General features: G+C 29.4%; 1 protein-coding gene across 1 annotated transcript; it reads left to right on the top strand.

The window, feature by feature from the left end:
* Positions 1-2,632: 2,632 nt before the first annotated feature.
* Positions 2,633-9,604, top strand: LOC107455233 (uncharacterized). Its single transcript, XM_071185634.2, has 2 exons — positions 2,633-2,878; positions 8,344-9,604. The coding sequence occupies exon 2, from the start codon at positions 8,420-8,422 to the stop codon at positions 9,461-9,463; it is 1,044 nt and encodes a 347-aa protein (XP_071041735.2). The 5' UTR covers positions 2,633-2,878; positions 8,344-8,419; the 3' UTR covers positions 9,464-9,604.
* Positions 9,605-15,226: the final 5,622 nt, after the last annotated feature.

Genomic DNA, 15,226 nt, shown 5'->3' on the forward strand with positions numbered 1-15,226 from the left:
ATTATTGTATTTGAGGGCCAGTACAACTCTGTTTTAGTTTAATACTTGTAAAAGAATTAATGATGATAAAAATTTAAGTCATGAAAAAGTCTAACACTGATGCTTTGTTATTTATTTCAATCATAAAATTATTTAGTGGGACAATGGTTAAGGGCAAAATTTTGCATAACAAAATATATTTTTTTGTCTCAATCTATCATCAGAGCTTCTTTAAACAGAATTTCTTTTTCTTCCGCCAAATGTTCTGAAGCATGGGAGTAGCGGGTTCGATTCCCACTGTGCACTGTTCATATTAACAAATCAGTCGATAGGTATGAAGGGTCCCGCAGTGGACTGATCGTTAAGAAACGGTTTCCAGCAGATCACCGAACTCAAGCATCACTGGCTGCGGTCAGTGTGCGGGTGGGTGACCACTTGGATCAGCCTGCATAGGGACCGAGGGTGTGCAGTATTGGTCCTCGTTAAACTGTTCTACCGTAAAGTGCTCGACTTCGCGTGCACGTCGTCGGGCTACCAAAGCGGGGGTGCCATCCCCTCCGCAGAGGATCAAAATTGTGATGGCATGTCTTCGGATAATCCTCAGGGATGTTTCCCAGTCCGTCGCCAATAGCCCATTGTGCAGCTCTAGTGCGACGTAAATGAACAACAACAATAGGTATGAGGGAATATGAAACTCTAAACTGTTTATAAATGTTCTTTTTTTTTTTTTTACTTTAGTACATTATTAATGTGAGATTTTGTCTCAGCACCATTGCGTTTTTTAAAAAAATATATTTCTATCATAATTTAGTTGAAATGGCTCTATCAGGAAGAAGCATTTATTATTTATACGACACTGAATTTTTTTTTTGTCATCAATTTGACAAAGTTTTGCCCTGATTTAGAAGAATTAAAATTGGATCGAAAAGTATAATTTTATAAACATAAATGATTTAATAAATAGACTGTATTTATTGACATAGATGAAACCTCTCAATTATTTATTAATAAATTTAGCAAAGATTCATTTTAATCAGATTGGCATTTTGAGAAAATCCAATTCAATTCTAATTATAGCACGAAATTCCAATCGTGCTATAATTTGCTATATTTTAAACTACTAGATACTTTTTAAAATGCTTATCGAACATTTTAGGTGTTCCTTAATAATCATCCTTAACATATATTTTTATAATTTTCTGAAAAAAGGAAATAAAAAAAAGCATACACATTAGGGGTCACAAGTTAATATATTTAAGTAAGAAAGAAACCAAAATACATAAATAAATATACAACATCTAACGAATTTCTATCGTGGAAAGAGAGACTGGAAACATTAAAACCTATTTGATTGCCGGAAAATGCAAAAAGAGGCTGAAATGAGATTTTCAGAAATACCTTTAAGTTTCATCAAACAATCAAATTGGTTTTGATGTTTTTCATTACGCCTTCAGCACTAACGATTCCACACTTTTCATATAATAATTTTACATATTTTTTCTTATATTATTTGATTTCCCTAAGGGGTACATTTTAACTTAATTTTTTAAATAGAATTTTAAAAGTATTTTTAAAAATGGATCCTCATAAAACTCTGATGTTATAATTCTAAATTGCTTTATAAACGAAAAGAGAATTATTAAGCGTATTTAAAAACTTTTGTTACGTTTTGTAAACTTTCATTACGTATTTTTGATTCTTTTCTCAGCTGCAATATTAAGGCCCTGATTTAAAACTGAACTCTCAGGGCCCCAGTGGTCATAACTTTAAATCAATTTTACATGCTGTTATATGCAAAATATTTGTATTTTGTTACGTAAGAAATCTATGATACATTTTTAAATTTAAGCTTAAATTTAGTTAAATGTTTAATGACGAATAATTCTAAGACACAATTCTTTGTGAAAAACACAAAAAAAGTATTTTGTAGTATTTAGGGGTCCCCAGAAAAGTGGGGGATCTGAGCCTAGACCTGCCAGGTTTTATGATAAATCTGCCAATATTTGGCTTGTGAAATTAATGAAGTTAATGAAATTGTAATCAAATTAATATTTTTGACCCCTTTAATTCTTTTTAGTATTTCAGAAAAAAGTAATGTCCAATAACAAAACATTGTCGTGCAATTGGAGGAAAAATAAATACACAAGTGCTTTATGGTAGATTTCGAAAAAATAGATTTTCTTCAATAAATTCCAATAGATTTTTCTTTCTTTTCCAAAAACTATCAATGTTAAAACAGAATTTGAGAAGAATTATAAAAAAAATTTCTATTTTTTTTGATTTTTTTTTTTGCATAGTGTAGTTTATCATACAAAAATGCTGAATACAAATTCAATTTTGAATTATTTTGTCGCTTGCTTGATTTTTTTCTGTTGCACGACAGAACACACTTTTATTCTTTCCTTAATTATTCAGAATAATAAAATATTGCCTTGAACTTAAACTTGGAAAAGTTCGGGTAATTTAAATGCACATTTTGACACTTCTTTTATGTCACAAGAGGAATTCCCATTCTTCACAAAAATAAGAAATCAAGAAAAAAAAAACCCCATTGATAATTATCGCTTGCTCAAGCAGACGATATCTTTTTACTAACCATTTCCGACACACGTGATAAAATTAATACAAAAAGTTCTAAGATGCAAGTAACTAAACAACAAAATAATTGAATACGTCATCATTGACCCCAGGCTAGCGCTTATCTAATTGGATGAACATTGTCTTGACGCAAGGACGATTTTGTCAGTAATCTCCAGATGTGATGATATGGTGTAGGATTTTAGAATCGAACAAGTCTGCCTTTGTATATTCGAGATTCTGTTTGGTGCACAGAAAAATAAACAGATTAAGGATTCAGTGCAAAAGATGTAACTTCAAAACTATGCGAAAATGTGAATTTGTAAGTGAATTTCTCCATTTTTATTTATTAAATTTAAAATTAAAGTTTTTCATTTGTTTAAAAAAATAATGCTAACTTTAAAAGTTTAACTTTTGGTAGCAAATGAATATTTTATATATTGAATATTTTCTCAAGTTAAGTACTAAATATTGTAACATTTCCAACACTGTGCCATTTTATTGATGTATAAAAGTTTTTATTGTTAAAGCGTAGATTAAAAAAATATCTTTTAATATTAAATTGAAAGGATAGGATAATTTAGAATTCTCACCAAATTATAAAACGCTAATGCAAAACTTCAATAATGTAAAGATTCTTTTACTGTCATACAATGTTTAGGTACAAGTAAACTTGTATATTTTTAAGATAAGTTATTAGAATTTGCACAGTTTACAAATTTTTTGTCGAAATTTGAATTTTGAAAAGTACTTCTAAAATAAGCTATCAGAATTTACGAAATCTACAAATTGTTGCAAATAATCTTTAAAACTGGAATTCCTTGAATTTTTGTTTGTGTGATAAGAATTATTTAAGGAGTTTGTTAAAATATTGGAAGATTTTTATTTTCATAACTTAAACGTTTTTATCTCTGTATAAAAATCATTTAAGCTTTTCAGTAAACAATTTTGCCCAAGTAACATAGCATAAAACAAAACTTATGTAAAACTTAAGTAACGTTTAAATTTTTGATGTTTAAAAAAAATTCATGTGAGAATGAAGGATTTTAAGCCGAGGTTGAAAATTATGAATGGCACATTATTTTTTGAACTATATTTTTAACCCTTTGACGCAGGATTTTTATTAAACATATTTTTCGTATTTTTTTTCTTATTTTGAATTTAGATGAAAATAAGTGAAAAATATTATATTCAATATTTTAATAATTTAAGATTATGAAATACATCATGAAACATCAATGTTTCTTTCTGCGTTAAAAGTAGAAGTTTCCAAAAACAGCTCACTTTGAAGCAATAATTTTTAAAATTTGCCCTTACTTAGTTATTTTGATATAAGAGAAAGTTTTTCATGATTTATGTTCTTTAATCTGCAAAATCAATGGTTGATAAATTTTTTCACATGAATCAAGTTTTTTTTTCAAACTTTTCATTGGATTTTATATTTTAGTCGAAATATAATTTCGATAAATATAACATGTTAAAAAAATAACTATTAGATTGATTTTTATAATTAAAAATACCGAATTATATCTTTGCTTTTAATTAAAACGTCCGAAATAATATATTATAATATATCTTATATAATAATATATAAGACCGAAATAATATATCCACCGCTGAGAACTTCAAAATCCCAATTTTTCTTAAATTAGTTTTTCATTAGACAAATGTGAATTTTCGTGAATGGAAAGTATTCATAAATTATTTGCTAAGGAAATGAGAGGGGTTTGAAAAGATAAAGAAACTTTATTGATTCTCAAAAATTTCTTAAAAAAAAAAAAAAAAATCGTAATCGTATAAATTTTATATTAAAACATATTCAATTTGATAAAAATTTTCATAACTAAAGTATTCCCAGCTCAAATGCCTTAGATAAATTAAACTTCTAAACATAAAAATTCAAAAAAGCCATAAAAACTGTGAATCAATTTCGTTCTTTCTATTACTATAGAGTAAACTATTTACAAAATTTCATAAATTAAAGTTTAAATATATTTCAATTCTGCTTTCTAAAATTACCAAAAGATTTAATGATTTTCATAGTACTTAATACATACTTTCAAAATTTCATTTCTATAAAAATTGGATACAAAAAATTTTATTCCATTCCATTAAAAATAACAAGTAAAATAATCAAATTTTTTTAATAGTAAATTTTTTTTTACATTTTGATTTTTGTTTTGAAAATTCGCTTTCCGACATACATTATGAAAATTTTCTGAAAATGAAAGTAATAATTTGTATGTTATAAAATTTTAAAATGCTTAAAATATAAAGCACGTATTTTCCTTACAAACACCCAAACAAGTTTAGCCTTGATTGGGATAATAAACCAGAAAGTATCTTCTTTCTCTTCTATGTACTATTTTTGTAGACTTATAATTATGAAATTGAAGTTATAAGGTAGCGGAAAACTTCTGAAACCTTTCACGAAAAAGTTCTCGAAGTTTATAAATCTTTCTAACCTAGGAAATATCCAGATTTTAAATTCTACTGTTACCTGCATCTTTACGATCTGCAATTGTGCAGATCTGATCTGATACTTTTATTTAAACTGCAACAATAAACAGTAGAGGAGATTGTAGGTTTGTATCCACTATAAGCAATGAGGCATTAGAGTAGCATACGAAGTCTTAATTGAAGCTCTTTATTTTAATTTTAGAATTTTCGATGAATGACTTTCTGGCTAAACTGATTAGGTCACGTCGTTTAGATCTGCACTCTCATATGTCGAGGACGAAAACACCACAAAAGACATGTCCTTTAAAAGAAAGGTTTTTCGTCTTGTTCATAACTTAAAATATAGTCTTCCCTTAAAAAATAAATAAGAAAAATGAATAAATACAAAACAAATGAGTAAAATGATATTAGTAAATAAATATGAGTAAAGAAACATGATGAATGACTTTTGCTTTAGTGATAGGATTTTCACCAACTAAGTGGTTCAAAGGGGTGACCTTAAATACAATGTTCATGAAAATGGACATAGCTTGACTCAATAAGGGTTTAAAGAGTCGTTATTTACCCGATATTTGCCCTAAATAGAATTGTCCGATTTACCAGATCTGTTAAAGCAACTTTTCAACCATTACAAGCTCTATAAAGAATTATCAGATTCACCCGATATTTTATATTCATTAACCAGCCAATCAATATCAGGGGTCTGTCCAGACATTTTGTAAAAGGTCCGTTTTTCGTGAAATTGTGAAAAAATTACTCACATTCTTTCAACCAGGGTCCGCTTTTATGAATTTGTGCAAATAGGGTCCGTTATAGCAAAAAAAAAAAAAAAACTTTTTCAAGGAGTTTTAAAATTGTAAAGACATGCAAGATTATGTTCAACACTGTAAAATTATAATTAAAAAACTTAAATTTTATAAAATAAACAACAATTGCTGCTTATAAATTAGAGACGTAACATTTGGTATTTAGTCTATACTGCTGAACGTAGAATATTCATTTCGGACGAATAATGAAGAATCGTCTGCCGAAGACAAAACTTAATTCGTTTACATCCATCTTTCTTGTTTTCTGCCCTGGAAAGGGTTTATTCGATTAACAAAATAATAATGAAGATAAACAAATTTGCGAAGGATCCGATTAAAAGAAAAATCATTTCGTGAAGGGTCCGTTTTTATGAAAAGATATTTTGTGAAGGGTCCGTTAACGGACCCAAATTTCTTCTAAACAGACCCCTGAATATAGGCCATATATTATTCCCCTAAAGACTGATATTGCCCCTACATAAAACTTATATTAAAAATCTAGACATCCCAATATTGGTTCCTCGGTTTCATGTTCATATAGGACCCATGTTGATCTAATTTTAAGCCCAACTGGTGCCAAGGTCAAATTGCTGATAGTGTCTATTGTGTGTAGATATTGTGTCTATTGTGTTGATAGTGTCGATTGTGTTTTGTTGATCGTTATGATAGTGCCTAAATTGTATTTTTACATAGATACTCACTTTGCAAAGGCAAAAAACAAAAAAAAAAAAGTAAAGTAGTCTAACTAAACTTACTTTTTTAAGTATAACTAAAATAAAATGTTTATTTTTTTTGGAAAATAAAACAAATTTTTCTTTTATTTTGCTTCAACGTCAAATCTAACACAAGTTACGATTAAAAGGAATTATTTGTTTTAATTATTTCAATGATTGTGCCTTTTTTTTTGCTCTTTTTCTCAAAACTAATTTTTCGGTTATTTTTCCTCATTTTAAATTCAATATCTCAATATTTTAGTTCAATTTATCTGAAATTTTGCATAAATGTTTTCCATGCATATTGTCTGGGGAATAAACGAGGGAATAGTTTATTACACTATTATATTTTACAGCTAAAATGACATGCCAATTTCAGTTTTTTTTTTGCCAAATAAGTTTAGACTTTTGATATAAATATCTATTACGTCTAATGCGTAGTTTATTCTCTATTTGGTTAAAATCTAATTTTTCTTGTATTTTTGATTCACGGGACACTATTAGCTTGACAACTTTTTTGCTGTTTTTCAAATATAAAATTAATTTTTTTTTTTTTGCATGAGGGATAATATAATTCAAAATAATGCAGGTGTACTACTTTGATAAAATGTATGATATAATGAATATCTAAGATCCCTGGGTTTGATATTAATTTCTTAGTCAATGTGTTAGGTAATGCAAAAGACATGTCAAAATTAAGATTTTTTTAATTTTAGAAATTTTCTGTGGTATATATGCACTGTCGAGCATTATTTCTTTCCAAAACTAATATTTTTCTTCGAAGCATTAGAAATGGTAAGATTAAAAGACAGTGTCTAAAATGTAGCTCAGAATTTTTTTAATTTTAACAACTATTTGATAAATAATAGTTTAAATTATAAATTTTTAATATAACTGTTTTATTAAAATAATTTGAGTACATTGTTTCAGAGAGGGATTATGTAAAAACATTACTATTTGAGGACTATGTAGATAGGTAGATACTTTACGTCGCAATAGAGCTGCATAATGGGCTATTGGCGACAGCCTGGGAAACATCCTTGAAGATGATCATCACAATTTCGATCCTTTGCAGAGGGGATGGGTTCCCCACTTTGGTACCCCGACTACCTACGCGAAAAGGTGAGCACTTTACGGTTGAACAGTTTAACATCAAAGTGGTCACCCAATCGCTTACTGACCACAGCCGGTGACTTGAATTCGGTATTCTATTGGGAACCGTGTCTTTACAATCAGTCCACTGCGGAACCGAAAATGATTAGTTTTTCCCTAACCATTAAAAATAGAATAAAAATTAAGAGTGTCAATGAATTAATTAAAAACTTTTAAATTTTATTTTGTAATTGCAATTGTAATTTGTTTAAAGTTTTAAATTATGCTCTTATAATACAACTATCTTATTAAAAACATTTAGTATATTACTTTAGAACGGGATAGTTTTTTGTTATGATTTTAACAATTATTCATTTTGCATCAATAAATAATATTCTTAAGTTTTATTTTAATACTAGTTGTTATTTCGCCCTTTAAAAATGTGAAAGATTTAAAAAAAATATTTCCGAAAATAAATGTAAAAGCTTTAAGTATCACTATTTAGTATGAAATTTAAAATGCATAAATTATCCTTAACACTATAATATTTTGTATCCATCTGAAATATGTGAAAGTGAAAACTAGTGTGGCATGTGTTATAAAATATTATACAATGGCTCAATAAGATTAAATAATGTTGAATACTTCTTTAATAACTTATTTTTAAAATTTGAGTAAAGCTTTAGCAATTAATTGTATTTTGTTTTCAATTTCAGATGATAGAAGAGTAACGTGAAAACGATTTATTCCTCAAAACTCTCCTGTAGAAAAGTGTTCTTATTCTATCTTGCTATGGAAGCTGTTCATCTAGTCTTTGTTTTGATTTCGGCATTTGTCTGCTTAAAGACAGTCAACTCTATAGAATATTCTGATTTAGAAGCCATGGGGATCAACTGTCCAAATGCCGTCAGTTGCGTCTTCATAGACAATTCGAACTTCACCAAACGAAACTGCGAATGTGATCGCGATTGCGCCATCTACCAGGACTGTTGCCTCGACGCTACAGTCCGCGTGACATCGCGAAGCAGAATGAATTCTGCTTTTACTTGCATGCCCTTTGGAAGGGAGCCCAACGTAGGAGCTTACGTCGTACAAACATGTTCCAGGAATTATAACGGTCTTGCTGCAATGCAACGCAAATGCCAGAATCAGAATAATATTAGTGACCCACTTATGGCTGCTCCAGTAACAGATACTGTAACGGATACCTCCTACAGGAACAGGTACTGTGCCGAATGCAATAACGTTGATCTGTCTAACATCCAAAGCTGGCTGATTCAGATGGATTGCGACTTCACTGTGACTGTCAATGTGAGCAACAGCTTCATCTGGCAGAATCTCCAGTACAGACCTGACATGAACAAATGGGGTGTTAATGTCAACAACAATTTCTTTACCTGTGATCTAAATTTCGAAATACCTGCTTACTTACAAACTAAAACCAGACTTTGCCGTTCCCGTATTGTATCCACCTGTCCCAGGACGTATTCTCGTATGATGGTGAAACGCGAATGCGAGTCATATACAGCCATCACCTACGTCATAGGTAGCAACACAGTGTACAGGAATCCTCACTGTGCAATTTGCAATGGTATTGCTGTTGGCTCCTTGAGGTGTGATCCAGGTGTGATGCCTAGAAAGAAAAAACCATTCTCTTTTGCTTTGTTGTTAGATGTGAATCAGAGTGATGGCGACGTTGTTGGCGTGTCTAGGCCGGGGGGTGAGAATTGTGGGCCGGACCAGAAATATGATCCCTATTTCAAGAAGTGCCGTAATTTGGTTTGTGCTCTCCCAGGATATCAAATGGTTAATGGTAAATGTAAAAAACCAGGGTAAATCGTAAATACGATGCCAATTATCAGTGCCAAGTACAGTTCTAGTTTCATTTTAAATTAACGAAAACTCTAAAATGTAGCATTTTTCAATGATTTGTATTTAGTCATGTACAGCAAGTGTAAATAAAAATTTTAATTTTAATATTTGTATAGCTTAAATTTTTTTTACCAAGTGATTAAGATGTATGAACTCGTTTCATAACGCATACTGTTTATTTTTAAAAAAAAAAAAATTTCAAAAACATTTTTCGACTTTAAACGCATTTATCTAAATGCGTATTTTGACGTGGTTGCATTCTCAGGTGCGAAATAGATTACTTCTACTTATAAAAAAGAAATTAAATAAAGGATTGGGCCGTTCTTGAGAAGATTAAAGGATACGTTAAGTTGTGCAGCCGCTTAAAATTACAAATATTTCTTTATGGCTATAGAGTTAAAAATAAATTGCGGCGTTCTTTCTAGCTTGCAATCACCGAAATTGTTGAGAACTTTTCTTTTTATATAAACAGAGAAAAAATAGTTTAATTTTTTTTAACAACATTAAATATTTATAATTTAATTTTGGGTAGCTAAAATTTTTCCTGTAAGCACAACTTACCCTAGATAATTTAGTCGCTGTTATCTGTATCTAATCATTCAACTAATAGGCTATGAAACATATAGAATAAAAACTACATTTTTATATATTCCTTATTTCAAACAATTAGTGCAACTTAAAAAAACCTTAATATTTCCGTAAAAAACTTGGAAATATGGAAAAAAAAATATTTTCTCTCTTGGCAAATGTTAAGTGTGCTCTCAACAAATAATATTGTTAACCTATTAACGCATGGCTATTTTATATTCCGTGACTCAAAAAAAGTTAGTGGTTTGCTTTAACTAAATGAATATTTTCTTCTGTTGGCTACTAAATTTTTTAAGAGAATAAAAAGATTCACTTGATGTGCAAATAGTCCTGTTTCAGAAATGAAGAATTTTCGTTATTCGCGTGACGTGCATGCCACGCTGGGTCAACATGGGTTTCAGAGTAGTTGCAAACGTATTTTGTCATTCTGCTTCTTAGATGGCGCGGAAGTATAAATTCTGCTTATTTTCGCCCCGTGTTTAATCGTGTGTTCTGTGGGGTTTCCAACATTCAAAATATCTTCAATGTTAATTTCAATGCAACTGAACATTTGACAGACTATAATTACAGCAAAACGGGAACATCTGAATCATCAGTCTATTAGACGAATGTTTAGTTATCTAGGGTTAATTGTAGTAAAACCTAAATTGTGTTTAAATGCACGTGAGGATATTCAACATTTTTTTCAATTTTATCTAATTAAAAGGAACTTAAATATCATTACTGGGAGTGTTAATAAGGTTTAATAGGGTAAACAAACCAGTGAAGGAACACTTAAGCTTCGCTTGCCTTTTAAAAAATCATATTAATTTCAAAATTCGTAATTTTAGTTAAATGACAGTGCCAACATATTTGTTACTGATTGCAAATTATGTAAAAAAATTGTAGGGAACTTACATAACATTGTTTTAAAGTTTTGGAGGTCCAAATAACAAGTAGTAAGAAGATCCAGTGAAGGAACAGATCTTACCAGTGAATGAACACCCAGTAATGGAACACTTAATTTTGGTTATTTTTTTAATGCTCTTTATGAATTTATAAGCCATACAAGTATTTAAAAACAAGCCTATTATTGAAATTATAACATATAAATACTTGGAAAATGTTAACTTTTTTTTGTAATCATGAATTGAAAATTAAAGTGTCAACATATTAACACATACTGTTCATTCACTGGGAAATCTATGCCCAGTAAAGGAACATGCCTGTTCCATCACAGATGTTTTTCGTATTTTTAACATACTTTTGATGCGGAACATCACTAAAGGTACAAGAAAATTAAAGTTTATCTTTTATTTTCATTAACTTAGAAAAAAGCCCAGTAAAGGAACACTTGTTCCTTCACTGGTTTTTCATCGTTTGGTGATCCAGTGAATAAACACCCTTATCTCAGTATTTTATTATGCTATGATGCTTAAAAAAAATAAAACGGAACTTCAATAACAATATTTTGAATTCTCTTTTTCACAGTGAGAAAAATAAAACTATTACATGCCATTAATTCCACTTCAAACATATAAATAGAAATCCTCACCTTATAATTTTTTCAAAGAAACAAGGTGTTGCAGAGATAATAACAAATTCAAAAATTTTTGCAGTGAAGTCTATTTGACCAGGTAATCCAAAACATTGCTAGATGACTTCCTATTGTTTGGCAGTAAGCTATTGTTACCAATCAATCTAAAGAAAAACTTTCGATTTCTTATTTTTAATCAATATATATGAAATGTTCCTTCATTGGGTAGTGTTCCTTCACTGGTTAGTTTACCCTATATCGGTGTTACGGTGCCGAAGGCAGAATTTACATTTCAGTCATAGTTAACTCGAATTCAACAATAATTACACAAATTGTCAAGATTCAAATTATTTTATTCCATTGTGGTTCAGTAGGTTAAATCTAAACAAACTTAAGAAGTGCAGAAAAAATTAATAAAAAAAATTGTTCGCGCTCAGCGCCATCTGGTATTATAAATCTTCAACAATAGTTTATTGGGTCATGTGTAAAAAATGGTTAATGCCAGTGACATGGTTAATATGAACTTGTGGAATTACATTTGAAGAGCAAATAATAAGTCATAGTATATGTATTAGACTAGCTGAAAAATCCGGTTTTCTGCGATATGTCATCTTAGTTGGAAGAGTTTTCAGGATTTTCAAATCAACTCAATAAATTTTACGCTTATTGCAATGGGAGCACTATAACTGAAACAAATTGTTCAATTAGTCTAAACTATTATAGGCAGTTTGCAAAAAAAATACTTTTAAGATAGTAAAATTAAATTTAATTGCCTCATTAGGCTTGTTCGATTAATCTGATTCACTATACTAGTATACTCAAAGCGCCGACATAATAAGCGGCTTATGTGAATTCAGGCCGATTAAGTAAACCGTCCTTCACTTTTTAAATTGCCTAAAGGCATATATGGGCTTTCTTTAATAAGCCTAAAAATTATCAATTGGAATAGAAAATATTTAAACTAAAGCTTTTGCGCACAATTATGAAATTTTATTCGAAGATAACATGCAATACACATAATTTATTCATAAGTTATAGATTATTTTATTGAATGACAGTCGAAAAATTTTTGTACATTAATTTTAATCTTCATATTTAAAATCTCAATCTGTAATTTTTAATAAAAATCGGTCAAACAGTTTGAGATATAAAATTAATAAAAAAATAATTTTTAATTTACATTCCCTTGAAACTAATCTGCACATTTCGTTCAAAGTGCAGGTCTTGTTATTTAAAACAAGGTTTTAAATATATCTAAACTTGTATACCTTAAAATTTAAAGCTTTTGATAGATATTTAAAAAATTCCAATTATCTTTTAATAAATGAATTTTATGATTTTAGGTGTGAGGAAATCTAACAAAATAAGCAAAAAATTTACATTAATCCTTTACCTGGTTTAATACAATTTGCTTTTCTATCTCTATTTGCAAGCATGCAGTAAAGGCGTACGTGATACGTCGAAAACGAGGAAATTGAAGGACTAAACTAGAACGTAATATTACGTCAGAAACAGGTAACTGATTAAGGAACTAAAAAAACCGACGATTCTCATGAATAAAATGTTGGATGTGTATTTTGCTAGAGAATGCTGTAATCTTCTTTTGAGGATTAAATATCTGAATATACTCTTCAGAAAAATATGTTTAATCAGAGAAATATATATTTCTTTAATTCTATTTTCCAAACTTAAACTATCGCAGGTACTAAATATATAGCAAATTTAACGTTAGGCTCTAAAATCATTAAGTTTTATATTCTGTGTGAAAATCTGATTATTAAATTAAGTTATTCAATGTATAAAGTTTTTTTTTTTGTAAACTGTTTAAAATCAAGGGGTTTCATTTATTTTATTTGCTATTTTTTTGAATTTGATAATTCACAATTTTTGATGAAATATATTGAGACGCAGCTGTATCGATTACAATGGGGCACTTGCAACTCGAGGAGAAGTGAAGTGATTATGCCTGACCACGTGATTTAAATCAATTTTAATTGGATACCTGTGAGCATTGTCACGTGTGTGTGACGAATCAGATTGTCTTCTGAATTGACAAATGTCATGATTTACCTACGATGACGTCACTTGCAGGTATCCAATTGCCAATTCCGGAGCAATTTTTTTATATCTATTTTTAATATCTATTTATATCGAAATTTTTTATCTTGATGTTTTCAAGCGTATAGGATTCTAAAGATCGTATTTTTTTATACAAATCATTGATGTAATTTCGTTATTAATTTGATATAGTTTAAGATGGGCAAATAAAAATATTAAATAAATTTAACTAAATTCTTAAAAAAATTGAATAAAAACAAATAATGCAAATAAAATTTTTTTTCTTGTGTTCCATCCAAACTAGGTTATCGCCTAGAAAATGCTTCGAGTTTATGTAATAACATTTTGTGAAAATTATGGCATGAAATCGGCAAAGATAAGATAGTGATTGTATGATAAGCTAAACAACTAATCAAATTTGGAGGGAAAACAGCATTCCAACATTTTTTTAAACATTTCAATATTCAAACGCATGCTCGAAACGAAGTTAATTTCTTTAAAAAGCGTTTAAGACGTTTTTTTATGTTAGGAAATATTCTACAGATAATAAGAAGCATTTTTGTTACCTTGAACTTTAGCTGACTTCTGGTACTGGGTATTTTCTTTTTTTCAAGAAGTTTTAAAACTTTGACAGAAGATTTGAAGATATGGAAAGAACAAAGTTTACGCATTGCGCATTTTCTAATTTTTGTTTTCGAAAGAACTAGCAAATTCCTTTTTTTTTTTTAAACGAATGAACATTTTTTTATAGATTTTATAACGAAAGCTAGCTTGTCGATTGATGTTTAAATTACAGTGGATACCGCTTAGTGTTTTAAAATGTTCTGTGTGAAATCGTTTTCTTTTCCCTGCATGATTTGTTTCTGGAACAAGTAGGTTCTTACGCGATAGTGTTGTTAACCCTAAGCTCAACCCCAAACCTGGAGGAACAGGAATTATTCGTTACACATAATTAGTTAGTTAAATGACGTTGTACGTTTACTTCAATTAATTAGTTGAATTAATCAGTTGAATTAATCAGTTTGATAAACCCCCTAACTTAGAGGTCGCTGTGAGCGTAACAACTTGCAGATACGGAAGTGTCAAGATGCTGCATTCATTCTTTTACGTTACTAAATAATTGTTTTTATTATATTTGAATTCGATGATGACTGATTTTCTGAACTATAGGTAAAAAATACCACTGAGACCCTGAATCTACCTTGATGCTGATTATTGAATTACTGATTACTAGTGGGCTGCGCCCCCTGCTCACTAACGCTTACCAACCCCCGAAAATTGCTACGCAATCTTATATGGTTTGCGTCACAAACCAAGCTCGCTTCACTCGCTACTAACTTAGGTACATTGCAAATGCACAAAATTCTAAGAATTCAAAACAATCATTCAATTCCATATAACAACTTTTTTTTAAAAAAAATTACATCTTTTTAGTAAATACTAAGTCATTAAAATAAATTTGAATTCAAATAAATGACATGTAATTCGTTAAACCTATTAGAAATGTGCTATAGTATAAAATCTTAAGATAAAATTTCTAAAACTGATATCTCTTTAAAAAGGTT

This window comes from Parasteatoda tepidariorum, chromosome 5 (assembly GCF_982258835.1).
Source record: "Parasteatoda tepidariorum strain Cologne lab strain chromosome 5, Ptep-v5.0, whole genome shotgun sequence".
Taxonomy (NCBI): Eukaryota; Metazoa; Arthropoda; class Arachnida; order Araneae; family Theridiidae; genus Parasteatoda; species Parasteatoda tepidariorum.

What these genes read in the sequence shown, in the direction of transcription:
- LOC107455233 (XM_071185634.2), top strand. Translation starts at nt 8,420, where the DNA reads ATGGAAGCTGTTCATCTAGTCTTTGTTTTGATTTCGGCATTTGTCTGC.